At 42.5% G+C, this 24,007-nt stretch overlaps 1 protein-coding gene across 1 annotated transcript in view; it reads right to left on the reverse strand.

Annotated features, from left to right (window-relative positions):
• The window catches only part of LOC117351584 (guanine nucleotide-binding protein subunit alpha-14), a 343,853-nt gene that overhangs the window by 176,923 nt on the left and 142,923 nt on the right, over window positions 1-24,007 (reverse strand). The window contains exon 2 of the mRNA XM_033927074.1: window positions 5,029-5,213. Coding sequence (XP_033782965.1) covers window positions 5,029-5,213 — 185 coding nt within the window. The remainder of the gene's footprint in view (window positions 1-5,028; window positions 5,214-24,007) is intronic.

Raw genomic sequence — 24,007 nt, forward strand, 5'->3', positions numbered from 1 at the left:
CAACACTTTAAATTATTTTATGAATCTTTATACGCTACAGAAATGTCTCACTCTGACCCGAAAATATTTTTAAAACCGTCTCTTCAAAGACCACAATTAAACTCGGTTCATAACAATCACTTAGAAGCTCAGATTACTGGGCACGACATTATAGCATCTCTGTCCTTGATGGCTAAGAAAAAATCCCCGGGACCAGATGGATACACAGTTGAATTTTATTCTACATTTCAAGATATATTAGCACCTCAGTTATGCCAGCTGTTTAATTATTATTATGACACGGAGGATATTAGGGGAACTTTTACTGAAGCGTCCATAATAGTGTTACCTAAGCCAGGGAAGGATCCGTTGAAAATACAGAATTATAGACCACTATCCCTGATTAATGTAGACGCAAAAATATATGCAAAAATTTTAGCTAATAGAATTCAAAAAGTATTACCTGTATTGATAGGTAAAGAACAGAATGGTTTCATGCAAGGTAGACTTGCCAGTGATAATACCAGACTGTTCACCTCAATCATTCAAATTGCCCAGCATTCATCTCATCCCTTCCTGGCTTTGGCGTTAGATGCTGAAAAAGCATTTGACCGGGTTGAATGGGATTTTTTATTTCAAACAATGTCTTGGTTTGGGTTTTCTAATAAATTTATAAATTTACGGATGTTATACACTAAACCCTCTACCTCTGTTAGAATAAATGGATTAAATTCGGAATCGTTTTACCCCACACGTGGTACCCGACAAGGATGTCCATTATCCCCGTTACTATTTAACTTAGCGCTAGAGCCTTTACTCATTAGTATTCGTCAATCTCCTGAAATAATGGGTGTTAGATGTGGATCTACTGAAATAAAACTTTCTGCGTACGCAGATGATGTGTTAATCTATACTGACCCTAACTCGCTGTCAAGTTTGTTGCGATTAATAAGTTCTTATTCTCAAAACTCAGGTTACAAACTCAACACTTCTAAGACAGAATTGCTCCCACTAAATAAACATGTATTACAATATACTATTACAGATCATAATTTTAAGTGGTCTCAAGTAAAACTTAAATATTTAGGAATACATTTTGGACCTACGATAGAGGACACTATTAAGTTTGCAATGGAAGATATAATACATATGATTACTACGCTCACTGCTAGGTGGAGTCCCTTAAATCTGTCTTGATGGGGTCGTATGGAAACGATTAAGATGATGATAGCTCCAAAAATCCTATATCCCCTAAATATGTTGCCAGTTTTATTTCCCCCATCATTCTACAAAAGAGTAGATCAATTGCTAACTAAATTTCTGTGGAATAATAAGACTCCCAGAATTGCATTAAGCAGATTAAAATTGCCCAAATGCGAGGGTGGTACTAATTTTCCTAATTTTTTGGATTACCACTATGCCTTTCTACTTAGACAAGGTGCTAAATGGATTTTACATGATACTAATGTGAGTGATGATAATATTTGGATAACTTTTGATATAGAAAAATATAAGTGGACTTCACTTCCTTCACTGGCTTTTGTATCATCTTCGGGATTTTTGTCTCATAGGGATCTTGTGCTAGAGGCCACCACGACTGCTATAAACACAATGAACAAACTTTTACCTCATAAATGGGATAGTTCATTACATATTCCGATTTGGAATAATCCCTTTATACAAATCCAGAACAACACAGTAAATTGGAAACGTTGGAAGTCTGCGGGGATACACACTTTAGGTCATTTATATGATGGTAGCAATTGGATACCCTATGATATCTTAAGAACTCGATATTGTCTTCCCCCATCTACATTTTTTCAGTGGCTACAACTCAAACACGCTTTTCGCGACATTATACATAATAAATCAGAACAATGGAAAGACCCTGATCTTTTGAAATATTGTACATTATTTGCTTTAAAAAAAAAAGAAGCCTCAAACTGGTATAAACTGATCCAAGCACACAGGTCCACTTCTCAACATACTACACAATCAAAATGGAGAGAAGAATTAGGGATACCCATAGAGGAGGTAGATTGGACTCAAATGTGGACTGTGATCTATAAGATGACTAGTTCGGCAGCATTATATCAGTCTTTTTTCTTTTTGATATATCGTGCTTTTTGGACACCAAGCAAACTGTCGAAACTACAAACAGAGAAGATGGATGGAATATGTTGGTTCTGTAAACTTTCAATAGGGACGTTACAACATATGATTTATGACTGCCCCTTATTACATGATTATTGGCATTCAGTCTGGTCACAAATTTGCTCTTTCCTAGGGATTACAGAACAGTTGACATATCAAAAATTACTTATTAGTCTAACTAGCTCACATATGATGATACCGATAGATAAAGTTCCGTTGCTTCAGTTTCTTTTATTAGTAGCATTGCGTATCATTCTCTCTAACTGGAAAGACTTTTCCAATGTATCCCACATTGAATGGTGGAACACTGTATGTCTATATGCAAAATATGAGAGAGTGGCAGCCACTCGAAAGGGCTACATATCCAGATTTGAATTAATGTGGTCATCATTACTTACATTAACGGAGTATGGGTTGTGATCTCCGAGCTGCCGTGGCCCCTGTGAACCTAGAGACCCTAACCATGCTACTGACACTAATGATTATATTGAAGGTAATGTTAGTACTGCTGTGACTACTGTGATACTAGGATTATGAGATTAATATGCTGTATATTTCTCTGCACAATGAAATCTAAGATGATATATACAGCGCTCTATGTAAAATATCATTATACATTCACCACTACGTCTGGCCAGTGCTTTTAGTTCTGGTTTTGTTAGTTGTTCCTGTCATATCATTATTACTTGATATTATATTGTAGCATGAATGTCAATGTATATGCTTTTTGCTATCACTGTCAAGATACTGTCATTCATGCCTTAGATGTATGTATACATTAAAATATTAATAAAAATGATTGAACTTAAAAAAAATAAATAAATAATTCAACACACCAAAATTCAGCCTTACTTCCTCAAAGTTCAAAAGAAAATAGATAATTAAAGACTCGATTCATACCAGCATCCATACACTCTTCCCCAGCGTACCACTCACAGCTGACAGGATTACCCACTCAGTTCATCGGTGTCTTTTGCTGAGAAAGAAACTCCTTTAACTTCTCAGGGTAGTCAAACTGGTAGAATTTATCTTTATAAGTAACCCTCGTGAATGCAGGATAGTAAAACCCATATTTTTCCCAGATCTGCTTTAATTGTTGCCTCAATTGTAAAAATAGTTTGCGTAGATTCACTTTCTCTCGCAAAATCTGGAACAAATATGATTTTTGAATCTTTGTAATTTAGATTCTTAGACTCCTTTGCCAATCTTAAAATTTCTATAGCATACTGGAAACGAAACAGGTGAAATATTAATGGTCTAGGTCCTGACTGACCATTAAGTCTCCTTCCTGGGATCCTATGTGCCCTTTCAATTGCTAATGGCACTTTTCAATTTAGGGGGAGTATTTCTGGTAGGATTTCTTCCAAGAAAGTTATAGTATTCTTTCCCTCCACCCCTTCTTTTAATCCCAGTTTCCTCACATTGTTTCTTCTTGAACAATTTTCAAAATCCACCATCCGTTTTTCCATGTCCTGAAGAACCCTGTGATCTTTTTTTTATTCCAGCTACTCCATTTCCACTTTCTCCATTCGGGTTTCTATCTGTGCCATTCTGGTATGAACCAATTCCACTTTCTGTGCCAGGTTTGCCACTTCTTCCTTCACCGCTGCCAGTTGATCTGTGTTATTTTTCATCACTAATCTAATATTTCTGAGCTCCTCAATTAGCTCTATCATGTCCAGAGTGTCCACAGGCAGGGGAGTCTTGGAAGGAGTGAGAGGATCTTCCTTTAATCTTTTTGCCTTCCCACCTATTTCATGCTTGGTATGCTTATTAGAAGCCATTATTAGAGAAAATTTCAGACTTTTTGCTTCTAAGGAAATAAATTTTAAAGCTGAAAATCGCCAAAAGTATGCCTGGGGATGGGAGCTACAGCTACACAGCTATTTCTGCTGTCTCCAAGTTCTGGAATCCCTTAAACTACTAAGAATAGTTTGTTTACCTATTCAAAAAGATACATAAATTAAATATCTATGACTTTTAGGACTCAGCAGTAAATAAGATATCTGGGAGGCCTTTTATTATACAGGATTTCTCTAAATTGGAATATAATATATAGTGGAACATGGTTTATTTGTATAGTAAATATGAGAAAATATATTCAATTAAGGGCTCCTTATACTAAGGTGCGTTAGGGCCTTAACGCGCGGAATAGCTCACACTAAATTACCACATGTGCTAGACCTTAACGTCAGCCTTGAGCTGGCGTTATTCTAGAAGCATACCGTGCGGTGTAGCATGTGGTAATTTTGTGCGTACGCTAATTTCTTTAGCGTACCTTAGTAAAAAGAACCCTAAGTTTGGCAATGTGCAGAAATTTTTTAAAAAATTGGAACTGTACGTTAAATATGAAGGAGTAATTTTTCTGTTTTCATTGTTTTGTGACAACCCTGATCATTGATTTACTTATTTTCTTATTTAGTTAGATTGTGTTAGTATTATTTGTAATGTTATATTTAAATTTTAATAAAATATTTTTGAAAAAATAAAAAAAAGATTCCTTACAAGTTTATTAGTGAGAGGGCAATAGACAAACTAATGTTCCTATACAGTCGACTCTAAAAATAACTTCTGGCTTTTGAGTCTAACTTTCTTGCTTTAAAGTTTCTTTTTAGGAAAAGTGAGTAATAAATGTGAATAAAAATCAGTGAAAACATTGATAAAGCAAAATACAAGACAGTTTTTCAGATAAAAAGCCTTCATGTTTTGCAGACTTTTCAGACAAAAATCTAACAGGCAGATATTCAAATTGCAGGGATCACCTGGTCTCCCACTGGTTATTGGCCTGCAAATTGTTGAAAGCCATGTTGAACAATTAAGATTTTAAAAAAGGCAACAACATATAAGTGCAACAAATTATAAAACAAACAGAGCATATATGAACTAACTCCTTACCATGTTCTGCTCGGAGATATACTGTATTCTTAGAGTATCCATGGCTCTGATCATAGATTGCATGGCAGTAAATATGTTTTGATAAACCAGCTTTGTGAAACTTCTTCTGTCTTCATCTGTGTAACCCGAACCATGAATAATTCTCATCTGTTTAATAAAGGTACTTTTTCCACTCTCTCCAGTGCCTGCAAGAAAGCAAAGCATAAAATAGGAGGAACTATAGCATGTCACATTTTTGTAACCCTGCATTAGTTTACATCATAATGGCTATTTCTGAATTTGAATTAATACTCTGATCAGCTCATCTACAAGTATCACACACAGATTTAAAACACTAAAATCAAACAAACTTGAAAAAAGAAGGTCTATAAATTAATATTTACTTCTCTCAGATATTTACCTATCTCAGTCTACAAAATAAGTTAGAAACAGTGTATTGGTAAAAAGGAAATGATAATTCACTTTGAAGTTAGGACGATTTCCAAGGAGAGCACAATGAAGTGTATGAAAACCATCATTGTTAATTCAGGCCAATAATGAATACTGCTGGATTGATGCTTACTGAAACCTATGCAGGTGTCTCAAAGTCCAGATGCAACACAAGAACTAAGGAAGAAAAGTAAACATAATAATAAAAAAGGATATGGGCAGAAGATAATTTTAAAAAAATATTTGATATTAAATAGCCTTTAATACTGAACATGATTTTATATTGAGGGGGAAGGAAGGGGAGCACTGTTGGAATATCATATATGGATGACAAATGTTATAGCATTATAAATTTTTATATTGTTACACCTATGGGACTTGGTGGATATCAGATAACTAGTTTCTGGTTATTTGAGAGTTAAAGTAAAAATAGTTGTGTCTCCCTTCCTACCTCACTCTATCATCCCCCAATCCGCACTTGTAGGTCCAGCATCATCTTCTCTTCTTTCTTGGTCACTTTTTCTCTCCCCCCCTTCTCTCCCACTTTTTTCCCCCCTTCTCCCTCCCATACTCCCTCCCTTCCTTACCCGAGCCAGTCCTAACAACCCCCTCCCTCCCTCTGTTCCCAAAGCAATAAAGCCAGTTCTGACAACCTCTTCCCTTCCCTCCCTCCATTCGTGAAGTAGCAGAGCTGGTCCTAACAAACCTTCTCCCTCCTCCCTCACTTGATGATGTACTGGCAGCTGGCAAGCAGAGGAAATACCAGTAAACAAGTAGCTTCTGGCCAGCTCCGCCAGGGCCTCTGGGCCTGGAGGGAGGGAAGGAGGGGAGGTTATTGGGTCAGGAGCATCACTGTGGATGTTGTCTTAGAGCACAGGAGACAATATATTTTTGCCGAAAACTTTTTGGCCAGTTGGTTGAGAGTGCCGGTTAATTGAATGTCGGTTAGCTGAGATTCTAATGTATATGGTTTTGAGTCATCAATGAAAAGGATTTAAATGTAAAGAAGGAAAAAGGGGGAGGGGGATGCTACTACATATAACAAAAATGGATGACCAGAGTTGATATATTGTATTCTCTTTATTGCTGTATTGAGTTATCAATAAAAATGTTTAAACATAAAATATTTGATATTAAGAGGAAAATTTCAATACCATTTACCAGAGTAAACAATGATTCACATAGGTAAAATAGCTTGAAATTTCTCCTCTGTCTGGTGAAAAATATACAGCAGTTTTCAAGAAAGGCATGGACCATATATAAATTAAACATGATTCTGACATTTTCAAAAGTATGCTCTTGACCTTCTTCACAAATAGGAAGTGCAAGGACAGCTGCTTTTAGCACACATACTTTGCCCTTGCTAATTTTCAAAAGGAAACACAGGGGGAGGGTCAAAGTACCCACACAGAATGAAAATACCATAGGATATTATCCCATAACTGCATGAAGATGGAGAAAAAAAAGAAGAGGGTGTTCAGCCAAGGGAGGTCTTGCCTCATCAATTTTTCTTGACTTCTATGATGGTGTGAATAAACATGTGGATAAAGGTGAACCAGTTGATGTAGTGTATCTAGATTTCCAAAAGGGTTTTGACAAAGTTCCTCACAAGAGGCTCCTGAGAAAATTAAAGAGTCCTGGGAAGGAGGCAATGTTCAATTGTGGATTAAAACTGGTTACTAGACAGAAAACTGAGGGTAGTGTTCAATGGCCATTTTTCTCAGTGGAGGAAGGTAAATAGTGGTGTGCCGCAGGGATCTGTGCTTAGACCGGCGATACTGAACTTATTTATAAACTATCTAGTAACTGGAACTATGAGCAAGGTAATTAAATTTACAGATGACATTAAATTGTTCAAAGTTGTTAAAACACATGCGGACTGTGAAAAACTGCAGGAAGACCTTAGGAAATTGGAAGAGTGGATGTCCAAATGGCAAATGAAATTTAAAGTGGACAAATGCAAAATGATGCACATTGAGAAGATTAATCCAAATCATAGTTATCGGATGCTAGGGTCTACCTTGGGGGTCAGAACTCAAGAAAAGGGTCTGGATGCCATTGTAGACAATACACAGAAGTCTTCCACCCAATGTTAGGTGGTGGTGGCCAAGAAGGCAAGTAGAATGCTAGGAATTATTAGAAAAGGGATAGTTAAAAAGACTAAGAATGTTATAATGCCTCTGTATTGCTCAATGGTGCGACCTCACCTTAAGTATTGCATTCAGTTCTGGTCTCTTTATCTCAAAAATGATATAGCGGCACTAGAAAAGGTTCAAAGAAGAGCAACCAAGATGATAAACGGGATGGAACTCCTCTCATATGAGGAAAGACTAAAGAGGTTATGGCTCTTCAGCTTAGAAAAGAGATTGTTGCTTATAAGGGAGGGGGGATATTTGATGAAAGCTGTAATTTGATGATATAATAAGTAATGTTAAAGTATAAAATGATTGTATTTGTGTTATACTTATTGTGAGTTTAAAAAATGAATAAAGTTTTATTTAAAAAAAAAAGAAAAGAGATGGCTGAGGGGAGATATGATTGAAGTCTACAAAATCCTGAGTGGTATAGAATGGGTACAAATGGATCGATTTTTTTACTGCATCAAGATTTACAAGGACTAGGGGACGCTCAATGAAGTTGCAGAGTAATACTTTTAAAATCAATAGGAAGAAATATTTTTTCACTCAGAGAATAGTTAAGCTCTGGAACGCATTGCCAGAGGATGTGGTAAAAGCAGTTAATGTAGCTGGTTTAAAAAAAAAAGTTTTGGATTAGTTCCTGGAGGAAAATATCAAAGTCTGCTGTTGAGACAGACATGGGACGGTAGCATGGAATGCTGCTACTATTCTGGTTTTTCTATTGCAAATGCAAGCAGTGTCTCACTTCCGGCTCACCACACAATTGTTTCCCACGTATTCACCTTTATAGGACCCCCAGGGACCCCTGAAGAAGACTTTTTGTCGAAACACGGACAGTGTTGGGTCCTGTATCCCTAGCGGACTAGGTCCTTTAAGGCTTTTATGTTGATAACCTATTTTTATGTGGATGATTTCAATGTACCTTTGGAACTTTGACACTTTCAAATAAAGTCCATTTAGGAACATCATCACTCCACAGAGGTTTTTTTGTTTACTATTCTGGTTTTTGCCAGGTATTTGTGACTTTGATTGGCTTCCGCAAAGACAGGATACTGGGCTAGATGGACTATTGGTCTGACCCAGTAAGGCATGCTCTTACCAGAAAATAACATTCAACATTGATGGTAGAAAAGTTCTGTTTGGACATAGCCATGGGATTCTGATGAGGATCAACCAGCAGAATTTCAATTCATTAAGAATCATAGTAATCCCTTCTGAGAAAATTCTGCACTGTATAGCTCTACTTAGAAGATGCTGCACAATGAACTCGTCTCTGCACTATTTGATCTCCCACCTGGACTACTCCGATGTGGTTTACCATGGGGATCACCACTTCTTTCTCTAGACTGTAGAGAACCCTGCTATTATAATTCTCTGTAGAATATGATTTCATACCTGAACTATTTCAGCACCATTTCCTACCTGCATATTACAGATTTAATTTCAAGATTTTGATGCCAGCCAAAGCCAATGAAGCCCTTCATTCCAGAATGCCATAGTGTCGTATCTCCATGCTGCCTCATGTTCATTCCATTCACTGCAAGACCACTGGCTTTTTCTGCCCCCCTCCCTCTTTCATAAAAGAATCCACAAAACACACAGCTTTCTATTTCCTGGCTCCATTTCTATGGAGATCACCAATTCTTTGCCTGTGATCAGAGTTCACCCACAAGAAATTCTGCAAAGATCTTGAAGCTCATCTTTCTTGATGTACAAGGTGGAACGTAGAGTGATTGGTTCAGGGTTTGGATGGGTAGATATGCTCTAATCTATTCTTCTAATTCTGTTTGTTCTTATTCATTTGCTTTGCTATCTGGATACATGGAGTTCCTCTTCTTTTTTCCTGATTTTGCTTTGTGAACCATTTTGACATTCTGGCATGGAAAGGCAGTATATTAAGACCAATTAATCATTGTGCTTATTGTTCAGCTACTTAAAAACTACTGTAAAGTAGCTAAACAAGAGGAGTTTGATTTCAACTGACTTTATGTTCAAATCTGTTTTTATTGGAAATAAAGAGAGCAAATACAGCCAGCATATTTAATGTGACCATTTATTTTTTCATCAAAACGGGACATCTATTAATTGTCAGTCCCACCCCCAATCCCGTCCTAGCCCCGCTTCCAATCCCGCCCCCAATTTATTCCAGTCATTTTTCATGTACACACATATCTTATTAATTCATAATGGTAACCATAAAATAAAAAAAAAAAAAAAACACAAAACACTCTATACGCAGAGAAAATGTTAATTATTTATATTTGGGGGGTTTCAAAGATATCAAGGCAGATGACTTTAAAATATGCAATATCACCTCAGTAACTATGGAAAAATAGACAAATATAGTGAAAAATATAGACAGCAGATATAAATTCTCAAAACTGACACATTTTGATCACTAAATTTAAAATAAAATCATTTTTCCTACCTTTGCTGTGATTTCATGAATCTTTGGTTGCATTTCCTTCTGACTGGGCATCCTTTTTTCATTTCTTTCTTTCTTTCTGCACTCAGGCAAATTGTCCTTTCTATTCCCTCCATCCTTCCTTCCTTCCTATGTCCTTAGTGCCCCCAGTGTCTCCTTCCTTCCTTCCCAGTGTCCTTAGTGCCTCTTCCCATGTCCTTAGTGCCCCCGGTGCCCCTTCCTATGTCCTTAGTGCCCCTCCATTGCCAAAGCCAGCCTGTCTGCCTGCCTCCCCCTCACTGCCTTCCAGCCTTTGTCCCACTCCCTCCCCCAAAGCCAGCCAGCCTCCCTCCCTCCCTGCCGTGCCAAATATGAGAAAGCTGAACTGCAGGACTCCTGCCTGTCTGCCTCCCTCTGAAGTCTACCCAATTTTTCTGTTCCCCTCACCCCCCCCCAATCCATCGACGATGCCCGATACTTCCTGCCCTTGTCGCACCCGCAGGAAAGGCATGTCCAGGCGCCGGCCCAGAAGCCTTCTTCCCGAAGTCAATTCTGACGTCGGAGAGGAAGTTCCGGGCCAGCCAGGCAGCGATTGGCTGGCCTGGAACTTCCTCTACGGCGTCAGAATTGACATCGGGGAGAAGGCTTCTGGGCCGGCAACTGGACTTACCTTTCCAGCTGTTGTTGCAGCGGCGGGCAGGTAAGCAGGGAGATTACCACTCTCCCGCGATTGCCTGTCCCGTTGTCCCCAGACACAGCTTTGGGACACCGTTGCTGAAAACGGGACATTTCGGCATCCCGAAGCTGTGCATGGGGACAACGGGACAGGCGATCAGAAAAAGGGATAGTCCCGTTCACAACGGGATATATGGTCACCTTAAGCATATTCCAAAATGAACAGTAATCAACAAATCACAATGTTCAAAGAAAATACAGTCTACTCCCACCCACCCACCCCAAACTCGTCCCATCCAACCAAAACTACCGTATTTTCACGTAGATAACGCGCACCCGTGTAAAATGCGCTCACGGGTATAGCACGCGGGAAACAGAAATATATGTGAAAAAATTTTTGTATACTGCGCACACCCGTATACCGCGCATGCTGCCCGACTCTCCCGTCGCCGCCCGGCTCTCCTTTCATCCGCCCTGACTCTCTGGCCACCCCGACTCTCCTTTCGCCCGCCCCGACTCTCCTCTCCCCCTTGAAGTCCTGTCCCCACCCTGAAAGTCTGATGCCCCCCCACGACGTCTGATTCACCCCCCCCACGCAGGACCGCTCACATCCCCACCCCGAAGGACCGCTCGCACGCACCCGCACCCCCACCCTGAAGGACCGCTCGCACCCCCACAGCCTCCCAACCCCCCCCCCCCATCATGTAGAAGCTCCTACCGGTGTCCTGCTGCTTCCTCTTGGCGGTCCCAGCCCTTCTGTGAGCCCTGCGCCTGCGCTGCTTCATCTTCCGGCGGTCCCGCCCTTTCTCTCCCTCTTGCCGCCGACTCCCCTACACGATCGGGGCAAGAGGGAGCTCAAGCCCTCTTGCCCCAGCCAACCGCGGCACCCCCGACACGATCGGGGCAAGAGGGAGCTCAAGCCCTCTTGCCCCCACGACTCCCCAACTCCCTGACAATATCAGGCCAGGAGGGAGCCCAAGCCCTCCTGGCTCTGGCAACCCCCCCCCCCCGCTAGTTGTTCGGGCCAGGAGGGAGCCCAAGTCCTCCTGGCCCTGGCGACCCCCCCCCCCCCCGGCTAGTTGTTCGGGCCAGGAGAAAGCCAATACCCTCCTGGCCACGGCGACCCCCTACCCCCACCCCGCACTACATTACGGGCAGGAGGGATCCCAGGCCATCCTGCCCTCGACGCAAACCCCCCCCCCCCCAACAACCGCCCCCCCCAAGAACCTCCGACCGCCCCCCCAGCCGACCTGCGACCCCCCTGGCCAACCCCCACGACACCCCCACCCCCTTTCCCCGTACCTTTATGTAGTTGGCCGGACAGACGGGAGCCAAACCCGCCTGTCCGGCAGGCAGCCAATGATGGAATGAGGCCAGATTGGCCCATCCGTCCCAAAGCTCCGCCTACTGGTGGGGCCTAAGGCGCCTGGGCCAATCAGAATAGGCCCGGGAGCCTTAGGTCCCTCCTGGGGGCGGGGCCTGAGGCACATGGGCCCAACCCGACCATGTGTCCTTCGGGGTGGGGGTGCGAGCGGTCCTGCGGGGGGGTGAATCGGACGTCGGGGGGGAACTATGTAAAAACATTTTGTACAACGCGCTCACGCGTATAACGTGCAAGGTTATGCACGGTTTGTAAAAATCGTGTATAACGCGCACGTTATATGCGTGAAAATACGGTAAACCCTCTCCCCCCACCCAATAGGTCAGGAAAGAAGGCGACCGAGAGGTCTCAGACACTCCAGAGGCCCGGACTCTTGTGGCCCCTGGGCTATCATAAAAGTCTGTTCACCAAAGAAAATGAGAAAAAAAAAGCATTTGATCCCAAGCACTAGCCCTACATGCAGCGGACTCCTTAATCTTTTATTTTTTATTTATTCAATTTTCTATACCATTCTCCCAGAAAGCTCAGAACGGTTTATATTAATTTATTCAGGTTCTCAAGCATTTTTCCCTGTCTGTCCCGGTGGGCTCACAATCTGTCTAATGTACCTGGGGCAATGGGGGGATTAAGTGACTTGCCCAGGGTCACAAGGAGCAGCGTGGGTTTGAACCCACAAGCCCAGGGTGCTGAGGCTGTAGCTTGAACCACTGCACCACACACTCCCCAAGAGACAGTATTCAGAACGAGGCTACGACCTCGAGGGGATAAGAAAGACAAATAAGCACCCCAAACGAGCAAAAAAAACATCTGCGCGGGCGGCCCATAAATACTCATTTCTCTTTAGGAATGAAGCAAAAGATCTAAATTTCAACTTTCATCTGAACTGCTGTTACTGCTGTATAAATGGCATCCATTGTATGCAAATGAGATCTCATGCATATTTATCTTGGACAGTGTGAAAGCTCAGTTGCCTTGTGCTATTTGAGGACTACTTTTCTATTATATATCCATGACGCAAGCCACTTCCTCCATGTCACACTGAAGAAACTCTAGGGAGTCAGTTGTTTGGACTACTCAGATCTATTGTTGGTTTTATTTTCCTGCGAGTGTGAAACTGCAAGTTCATTTTCCAGACCTGAGCGTCAGCAGTTTCTTTGGCGCATATGGTGTATATAGTTTTCATCTCAGTGATTCTTTATACTGCTTAGAACCTCAGTAGTTGGGGGGGGGGGTTTCCTTGAGGGAGGGGATAAGGAAGGTGGTTGGATAGCAGTATTCATAAAGGCTCTGTATTTGCTACAGAAACGGATCTTGTTCGTTTCGAAAAGAACAAGATCCGTTTCTGCTACTACAGGACTTCACTATACTATACGCTATATGACACTTCCATATGTCTGTCTTTTCAATATATAGCCCTGAGGCCTACCAGTAGAAATAAATAAAAACGTTTTAAACATTAGGGACCTTTTTACTAAGCTGCGTTAAGAGCTAATGTGTGCCTAGTACAGCTTAAACTGCAGACACACTCAGGTATCTGTCCTACGGCAACTTCCAAATCTACCGTGCACTAACCACATGCTAAAAAATATTTTAAATTTTTTTTCGGAGGAGGTGTTTCTGGGTAGTACATAGGCTTTGGGCAGTTCCATTTTGGCACTGGCTTAAAAACATTCTCTCTCCACCCCCAAAGCACTGACCTCTGGTTCTCAGGAGCAGGGCACATGCCACATATCACTCTCGCTGCTGCAAGAGGGAGATGTGGGCTGGACGTATGGGGCATATGAGGAAGAATGGTTCTTCAGGAAGCCTGTTGTGTCTTCCCTCCCAAGCACAGGTGAACTGATGAGCAAACAGCAAGGGCTAGACACCACATGAGGACAAGTCCCCTCTCAATCTGTCCTCCATTGACTCCTGCTTTTTGTCACCCTCAGCCTCCATGACACAGCCAGCATGGGGTATCGACTATGAGCTTTGTGGCGAGAACTTTGAGAACCAGAAGGGGCTGTCTTATGCCCACTCCCACCTGTGCCAAATGGTCTTTAAATGGCTTACCCACTGACACACTATGGGAGATAATGAAGGAGGAGTCATGCCAAAGCAAAACAGGAACCCAGTGTGACCAACATGGAGCAGCAGAGATGGGCAGCAGGGGATTCTTCTGTGCCTGTGAGGGAAGACACAACAGGCTTCCTGAAGAACCATTCTTTTTCACATGCCCCATATGGCCTGCCCACATCTCCCTCCTGCTCAGGGACCCCTGGCTGCAGCAGCAAGAGTGGTATGTGGCATGTGCCCTGCTCCTGAGTACCAGAGGTCAGTGCTTTGGGGGTGGAGAAAGAACTTTTTTAAGCTAGTGCCAAAATGGACATGCCCAAAGCCTATGTACCACCCAGAAACACCACCTCCGAAAAAAAATTAAAAATATTTTTTAGCATGTGGTTAGTGCATGGTAGATTTGAAAGTCGCTTACATTTAACTTATCTTCTTTTCCACCCCAACCCATCTACAATCCAACCATGAATCTCTTATTAATATTACTACTCTACATGCTAAGTATTAGCATCAAAGAGATTCACACTCTCTACCCTCAACTACAATTTACCCATTTCCCCGCTTTATCGACCACGCACATCTCCATTCCACAAGAAGACAAAACATATAACATTAGCATTATCTCAGACAAAAGAACACATCAATGCACCCTCAAAAAAAGAACAAGGGTAGTAAAACCCATAAGAACCATTACCTATACCAATCCCATCGCATCCGCTACTATCCCCTGTGCTTATCTTAATACTAGATCAGTCAGGAACAAGGCCTTTCTAATCAAAGATTGGATCATCAGCAAGCAAATAGCCTGCCTCTTTCTAACCGAAACTTGGCTACTGTCTGAAGATGACCCAATAATTACTGATCTCCTTCCCGACAATTTCAAAATCCTTACACTAAACCGTGAGGGAAAAAAAGGAGGAGGATTAGCAATTCTTCTCAAAGAAGGATTCGAGTTCGAACTTATGGATTCCAAAATATCCAACCAACTAGAAATCCTAGCCTGTAAAATCAGTAACATCCACTTAGAAGATTCCCTCTCATGCATACTATTCTATGTCCCACCGAAAAGCTGGTCAAAAGCCAAAGAGGACTTTTGTGAATTCGTCCTACACAACTCTCTTAGTTCCTCCTACAATATTATCGCAGGAGACATAAACATACATCTCGATGAAGAGGACAACACAGACATGAAAGAATTCAAAAACTTCCTATCCCTACTTAACTACAACCTCCCTCCCCCCGCACAAACTCACGAAAAAGGCCACCATCTAGACGTAGTAGCAATGTCCACAAAGGAAATCCCAGACCCCACCATCTCCTTACCAGGAGGCACCTGGTGCCACGACATCTGGTCCGACCACTTCACTTTCTACTTCAAGCTAATCTGGTTCCAACGAAAACAAATTACTCGACCAAAAATAAAAAAAGAACATCTCACGAGAGGCCACATCAAACCAGATAACTACTGGGCGTAATATAAACTACAAGCAGAGGTAAAGGAAGAAGTTGATTTCTGGGATCACTGGACCACTACTAGTACCTGCATTTTAGACAACATTGCACCTAAACATACCAGTAAAAGTAATGCAAATAAATATAACAAATGGTTTGACATCGATCTCCTAAAAATGAAACAGTTAGCCAGACGTCTAGAAAGAATATGGAAAAAAACAGGAGAATTATCAGACCGTAACAATTGGAGAGCCAATATAAAAACCCACAAACAACTGATAAAAGATAAACGCAAAGCATTCTACTCAAACAAAATCAATTCATCCTGCAACAGCTCACGTGGAGTTAATACAAAAGAGCTGTTCAATCTGGTTACTAACTTATTCGACACCACCCGCTACACTCTACCCACACACAACTTTAAATTACCCTCGGCGAACGATCTAGCCCTACACTTTGACTCAAAAATTAAAAAAACTAAGAAACAATTGCTCAATAAAAGAACCTAGTGATCACCATATAGCTAATACACAAGAAAATGAAACCCCTGCAAACATGTTCTGGGATTCCTTTCAAGACATAGATTGGAATAACTATACCAAATTATATAACAAATACTCCAAATCATACTGCTTCCTGGACTCATGTCCTCCGGAAATCATGAAAGCGGCACCACTTGAATTTAAACTATCTCTACTGCACTACTTAGCCCATAACCTGAAAAATGGAAATTCCCCACCAACAAATGCCACATAATAATAACCCCTATCCTAAAAAATAGCAAAGAATCGTCAGCCCTAGTTACCAACTACAGACCAATTGCTTCCATACCACTCATTGTAAAGATCATGGAGGGGCTGGTACACTCCCAATTAATGGAATATCTGGACCAGTTCTCACTCCTTCAAGAGATTCAATCCGGCTTTAGACCGCTTTTCAGCACAGAAACGGCAATTGCGGCCATCTTAGATTACTTGCACCTACTTTTAAGCAAAGGCCTCAATGCCCTGATCATGCAATTCGACATGAGCTCTGCCTTTGACCTTGTAAACCATGCGAAAATGCTAGAGTGTCTAGATGCTATTGGCATCAGAGGTGAAGTGCTAAACTGATTTCATGGTTTCCTTTCATCCCGCACCTATCAGGTTCGCTTCAACAATGATCTCTCCAACACCTGGAGCAACCATCCAGCGTTCCACAAGGGTCCCCACTATCCCCTCTGCTTTTCAATATCTACATGACCTCACTGAGCATTCAATTAACCCAGCTGGGGATAAAATTATTCAGTTACGCTGATGACTTTTCGATCATTATCCCATTTGCCAACTCCATCTCTGAAACAATTCCAAAAGCATCAGAAGCCATAAACGTGATGGAGCATTGGATGACAGACTTCAAACTCAAGCTCAATACTGAGAAGACAAAATTCTTTGTCGCTTCACCGCACCCTCTTGACACCAAAACTCCACTAGACATCAACAAACATAACTACCCCATACAGCCCACCATTAAAATAATGGGTGTAACTCTGGACCAATGCCTCACCATGAAAGGCCAGGTGGACTCCCTAATCAAAAAGGGTTTTTCACCCTCTGGAAACTTAAATCCATTAAAGCATACTTTGATAACTCTGCCTTCAGAATCCTGGTACAATCCCTCGTATTAAGTCAACTCGACTACTGTAACATCGCATACTTAGCAATCCCCCAAAAGAATATGCGACGCTTACAATTAATGCAAAACACTGCGGTCAGACTAATCTTCGGTCTAAAGAAGTTCGATCACGTGACGCCATACTTCAAACAGCTTCACTGGTTGCCGATGGAAGCTCGTGTAAAGTTTAAGTTCGCCTGCCTCTGTTTTAAAGTTTTCTACGGTCTAACCCCTAAATACATCACTGACCTCTTCTCCTTCTCAGCCAACAAACACAAGAGAAGCTCCCACTTACATTTCATTTCTCCCCCGGTTAGAGGATGCAAACTAAAAAAACACCATGAGCATCTTCTCTCACATCAAGCAGCTCTATGGGGTAAAGACCTAGAACAACCCCTATTGCCCACCACTTATGAGATATTCAGGAAACGCCTCAAAACTCACCTATTCCTGAAATACCTAGACAGCTGACCCACTTCTCTCTTTCCCCTCTCTAACGGTGTTCCTGCCCTTTCTCCCTATTGTTCCCACATCCCTTAAGTTAATTCAACTTGTACGTCAACTCAACTTGTACTTCACTAATCTTTTGTAAACCGCATAGAACTTAACGGTACTGCGGTATATAAACTGTTATTATTATTATTATTAAACTGTTATTATTATTATTATAAACAAACCGAGGGCCTCAAAATAGTACCTGGCGGGCCACATGTGGCCCCCGGGCCGCGAGTTTGAGACCACTGTTTTAGACTTATCTAAAACAGCTTAGGCCTTTTCAGTGCCGCTGTATGCCCAGAGCTGAAAGGGACGTTTTAGGAGGAGTGGTGAGGGCGGGACGTAGGCTGACCTAGATTTAGTTGTACTGCAAGTATAACCAAAAGTTTAACGAGATTGCCTAGACAGAACTTATATGTAGTGACAGGCGATCTAAAAACAGGTCTAATGCCCAGAAGGTATCCAAAGTGACCAGATAACCACTGCAGACACAAAGTACAGACCCACACACACTCCCCCAGTGATCACTGAACCCCCCCCCCCCACTACCATAAAAATTGGAATAAAAATGTACAAACCTGCCTCCAGAACATCAGCACTTGGCATAGGAAAGCCTAGTAGAGCTGCACAGAGGTGGCTTAAGTAGTTTGGGGGCTGGGCTAATGAAATATAGAGAGGAGGACCCAGGCCCATAAGCCACTCTAACCACTGCGTTCATGATGGAAAATGCGAGTCCACCAACCCCCTCAGAACCCTAATGTACTGCCATATAGGTGACACCTGCAGTCATAAGAGCTACTTGGGTTGTAGATAGGTGGATATAATAGGTTTTGGGGGTGTTTTGGGGGGGCTCACCATGACCTGCAAGGGAGTTGTGGTGAGATGTTTATGTGGCATCCTTTTTGTGAAGCTCACAGCAGTGCCCTGTAAGGTGCTCCACTACTCTGCTGCAATGTCTGGGTGTCCAGTCCATCAATTTGCTGGCCCTTCTCACGTCCAAAAGGTCTTGTTCTAGGCATTTTTGACCTGGACAAATTTTTGGACGAGAATGGGGTATAAAGACAGATGACTTAGTGATCTGGACAATCAAATGGCTGGACGTACAAGTAGACGATTCTCAAAAATATATATATTTTGGATGTATTTTTTGAGAATGGACTTTGGAAATGTCCGACTTTGGGCGACTAGCAACTTAAGCCCAAAACCGACTTAGACCTATTTTTTTTATTATGCTCTCTAAGTGCTTTAAAATTGAGCCCCCAAGTAGTATTAAGGTATGTTAAGACATGCAATTGGAGCAAAACTTTGGCAATAAAAACATAGCTGGATGGAAGCAGAATAAGGGATGAATTAAGACTGGACATAAAAGTACAGGAAGCAAGAGGAGTATGTTCTTAATTATGACTCTTGATTGAATTTATTACTTTGCAGTATATAACTTACTGTGTGTCAGTCAGTCCATTTAGCCCTTCTTATGCATAAAAGAATGGTCTCATCTCTTCTCCCGACACAAACCATACAATGTCCATGAGTTCTGACATCTACCATCTATAATTTCCTATCCAGGCCCAAGAGTTTCACTTGATTTCTTTCATGTACTATTAGCACAAGTGTTTGGAGAAAAGAAAAGAAAGTATCTTGACCAGGATCTGTATAGCAGCTAGCCAGAGAACTGTTTTTTATGTGAAATAGAATGTCTCTCCTTCCATACCAACTCACCCGTTGCTTTTTACCATATAGAAGAAATGACAGATGAATGGCAACCCTATAAGTATCTATTTCTCCATAAGAAACTTGCACCTACAGTAGCTTTGAAAACTAAATGAGCTGCACAATCACCATCTTCATTCTTATACACAGGTATATATCACTGAGGGCACTAAAATCGGCGATCGTCTAACGATCTTCGTTAAAGCAGTTTTGACTGGTGTAGCGACGATCGCCTTTACCGACCCAATGCAGAAAACAGCTCACCGCATGTTTTTCTGCATGATCACTCATTCTCTGATCCAACCATACAAATAAGTTCATTAATATTGAAATGCCAAGTAAACTAGCAGAGCCACTGATGCTTTAACATGGCTTCCTGATGCACAAAAAAGTGATCGCTATTAGTGATCCAAAAAAAGCAACTGGTCAAGATCATTCGCTTACCTGTTTAACCATAGTTTAGCTCCCCCCCCCCTTTTTTTTTTAAATGGGCATAGATGCTGTGCATGTTACATACACAATATCTGCCATATTTTTTAAAAAGAAAAGAAAAAAGCGCCCCCAAGGAACCAGCACCAGGAACCGACCTCCTCCCCCACAGGGCAGTGAAAGCGGCAGTAGGGATGCCCACTCCCTCCTACCAATGGAGGGCCCCCACCCAAACCATCCCCTACTCTCCCCCCCCCAAAAAAATGGCAGGAGGGATGTCTACTCCCTCCCACCACCGGATGCTCCCCTGACCACACCCCCGGTATCTTTTTCCAAAGAGGCATCTACAGAGCCTAAGGCCCTGATTGGCTCACATTCCTAAGGAAATGTCCAAGTCAATCACATGATATTGTGAGTGTGTAACACACACACAGCATCTATGCCCATTAAAAATAATAATAAGAATAATAATATATTTTGATATAAAGTTCTTTGATGATTACAAAACTTAATATATTTGATATTTATATTTGTGAAAAGTGGCACCTAGAGAATGACACAGGGACAAAAGTTTGTCTGCATCCTTGCCCCATCCCCGCAAACCCTGTTTGATCTCATCTGCACAATCATCAAATAGAAGTGGCGTATCAAGGGTGGGGCCTGCACTTCAGTGCGGCTGCAGGTCCACCCCCCGCGGCCAAGAAAAAGGCTAAGAAGCCAGCGGGAGCGTGGAAAGCGCCCTTTAAGGAACGCCCTCCCGATCAGGCTCTATCCTGCCCCCTTTGTGACGCCACCAGACAGCATTCTCAGCCATTGGTTGACCTTGCCTGGGCGCTGCGACCCCCAGGAGCCAGAACGCTGATCGCTTTGGGCTGCGAAGAGAACAAAAGCAATCAGCATTTTGGCTCCTGGGGGCGCAGTGCCAAGGAAAGGTTGATCAATGGCTGAGAACGCTGTCCGGTGGCATCACGAAGGGGGCGGGATAGAGCCAGATTGGGAGGGCGTTCCTTATTGGGCACTTTTGTGCTCCCGCCAGCTTCTTAGCCTTTTTCTAGCACCGGATTTTCCGCTGTGTTTTATACAATTTTATACTGAAGAGAAGAGCTGTAGCAGTGGCGTACCAAGTGTGGGGTGGAAGTGTGCCTCAAAAAAATGATGGGCTGGGGGGGTGTCAAAAAATGATAGGACTGGGGGGAGGGGTCAAAAATGATGGGCCCCAGGTGTCACATACCCTAGGTCAGGGGTAGGCAATTCTGGTCCTTGAGAGCCGAAGCCAGGTCAGGTTTTCAGGATATCCACAATGAATATATATGAGATGGATTTGCATACACTGCCTCCTTGAGATGCAAATCTATCTCATGCATATTTATTGTGGATATCCTGAAAACCTGACCTGGCTCCAGCTCTCAAGGACCGGAATTGCCTACCCCTGCCCTATGTACACCACTGTCAAATAGTTATGATTTTATATTAAAATTATTTTATTAAAGTACAAAAAAATCAATATTCTGTACAACTGTCATTTTATAAACCACAAATACAGAACAAGGATCAACTAAACCAGTCTCTCCTCAGATATATCCCCCCCACACCTACTATCCAGACAACTGAACAAGCCACATTACTACAAAACGCTGCATAGAAAAATCATGCTAACAGAATGCCTCGGTCACACACAAAACACAAATGCCAAATCCATAATAGCTGAGCAAAAATGATAAACAAACCAAAATCTCCTGAAGCTACACCTTGAATGCAATACACCTATATAGTTATATAAATCAAGGAGTCTTCGTCGAAGGTTTTATGTACCGACTCCAAAGCCCTGGTTCGTACTGTAGTATATAAAATGCTCAAATATATTAGATATATGACTTAGGTCTTTGATTCTCAACTCATTCCTCAGGACATACCTAGCAGTCGAGTTTTCTAGATACCCACAATGAATATACATGAGATAAATTTGCATGCACTACCTCGATTGTATGGTGATTTATCTCAAGCATATTCATTGTGGAAATCCTGAAAACCTGGCTAGCTGGATGTCTCCCGAGGACAGGGTTAAGACTCCCCGACTTGCACGTACAGCTGCATACCTCTGAAAACTGTTTCCTCTCTGTAATATTAACTTAGGGCTCCTTTTACTAAGGTGCGCCAGGGGTTTTAGCATGCGCTAACGCCTCCATAGAGCTTGCGTTAGTATTTTCTGTGTAGCGAGGGGTTTGCGCACGCTAATCTTCAGCACGCGCTAAAAACGCTAGCGCACTTTAGTAAAAGGAGCCCTTAATCTTACAGAAAAGATTGCTGTTTATTTACATATATTTTTTTTTTTAAAGTCTGTTTATGTTACTATAGCAAGAAGGAAAATGAGTAAATCTTCTGTACATCTGTGATTCAATATGGAAACTGATATAAATACTATCAGAACAGGATGAACACCCTCAAGGGAGCAGACATAATGAAGGAAGCTTGAGGGGGGGGGGGGCGAGTGCTAGGCAATTCAGATACATGCATGAAAAGCAAAGAACAAAGCATATGGGATGCAGAAATCCATGACATGCTGGGGAAAGGGGCTGAGATACGGACGTGCACTAACTGGGAGATCTCATGGTATCAATGTAATAAAGCAGTGGCTTCAGCCAGGAGAATGCTAGAGTACGTAGGGTGAGAGCAGTAATAATGCCAATCATATAGAGCACTGGCGAGATCACACCTGGAATATTCCGTTCGGTTCTGAAGACCGTATCTCCAAATGGATATACCAGGTTAGAGCTGGTCCAGAGACAAAAATACCAGCATGGTACAGGACCTACACAAAAATGCCTGACAAAATTAGGACGGAAAACCTAAAAAATAGGAACCTCAGCCAGTTAGGGTTTCAGGATATCTATGATGAACAGGCCTGCTTGCATCTCTTGCTCCACCAATTTGAAACCTAACTTAGCACAAGCCACAGATTCTGGAAGACAAAACAAGAAGGTCTGCATTTTTTTTTTTTTTTTTAAATACTGAAAAATTCCTTTATCTCCCCTCTCACCTACTATTGTGTGATCCTGGAGAAAGGGCTGAAAATGACTTTAGCCACATGGTATAAATTCTAGACACACTAGATAGCAAGGGAGCAATTTTAGAACTGGCCCCGCAATTTAGATGCCCTCAGGGCACAGAACAGCAGCTTATTCCATGAAAGAACACAGCCACTTTGATTCCATTACAGAATACTAGTGTAACACACACTAGACTAGTAAGGAGGACAGTCCGTCCTGGGCGCCGGCACCTCTCATCCTTTCTGCCCCCTGCCGCTTGCGCGCCTTCCCTCCTTCGTACCATATTTTTCGCTCCATAAGACGTACTTTTTCCCCCCCCAAAAAAAGTGGGTGGAAATAAGGGTGTGTCTTAAGAAGCGAATATAGCAAACCCCCCCCCCCCACCCGGGGCGGTACCTTTAAATTGTGAAAGTCTGTGGACGGATGCCTGCTGATTGTCGGGGGCCAGCAGCACACAAGCACGCTAATGACTGGGCCCGCGACACTTCCTAATCGTGCCGGTCACTGGTGCTTCGCCGGACGGCTGCCTGCTGCTTACTGGCCAGCGACGCACAAGAGCGCTGCTATGTGGGCGCAAGCCACTTCTGAATGGCTGCCTCAGTTCTCGCTAGCTCCTCACGAGAACTGAGGCAGCCATTCTGATGGTATATATTGTTAAAAAGAAAACAATTTTTGAACTGGAGATTTCATATCCTATATAATAAAACCCTAGCCGCGCATGCGCACTCCTATCTGCGTGCTTCCATGATCGGTAGGTCTGTGGCCGCAGGAGTGTGCATGCGCGAGTCCCCAGCCTTACACCTACCTACACTCGCCGGCAGGACTCGTCGGCAGCACTGGATTCCCTGCTCTACAAAGATGGGGGTCGTAGGAGGCCCAAAATCACCCGAACTCACAGCCACATACTGGCACAAGCCTCCCTCCAGCGTTGGCAGCCGCAGCACGCTAAACAGGCTGCTTCGCGGCTTTCTCCTGCTGGTGACATCATCAGTGACGCGACAGAGGGACTCAACTGCAGGAGAAAGCTGTGAAGCAGCCTGTTTAGCGTGCTGCGGCTGCCTACACTGGAGGGAAGTTTGTTAAGGTCATGTCGCATGGGAGGGAGACATAAGAG

This window comes from Geotrypetes seraphini, chromosome 1, assembly GCF_902459505.1.
Source record: "Geotrypetes seraphini chromosome 1, aGeoSer1.1, whole genome shotgun sequence".
Lineage (NCBI taxonomy): Eukaryota > Metazoa > Chordata > Amphibia > Gymnophiona > Dermophiidae > Geotrypetes > Geotrypetes seraphini.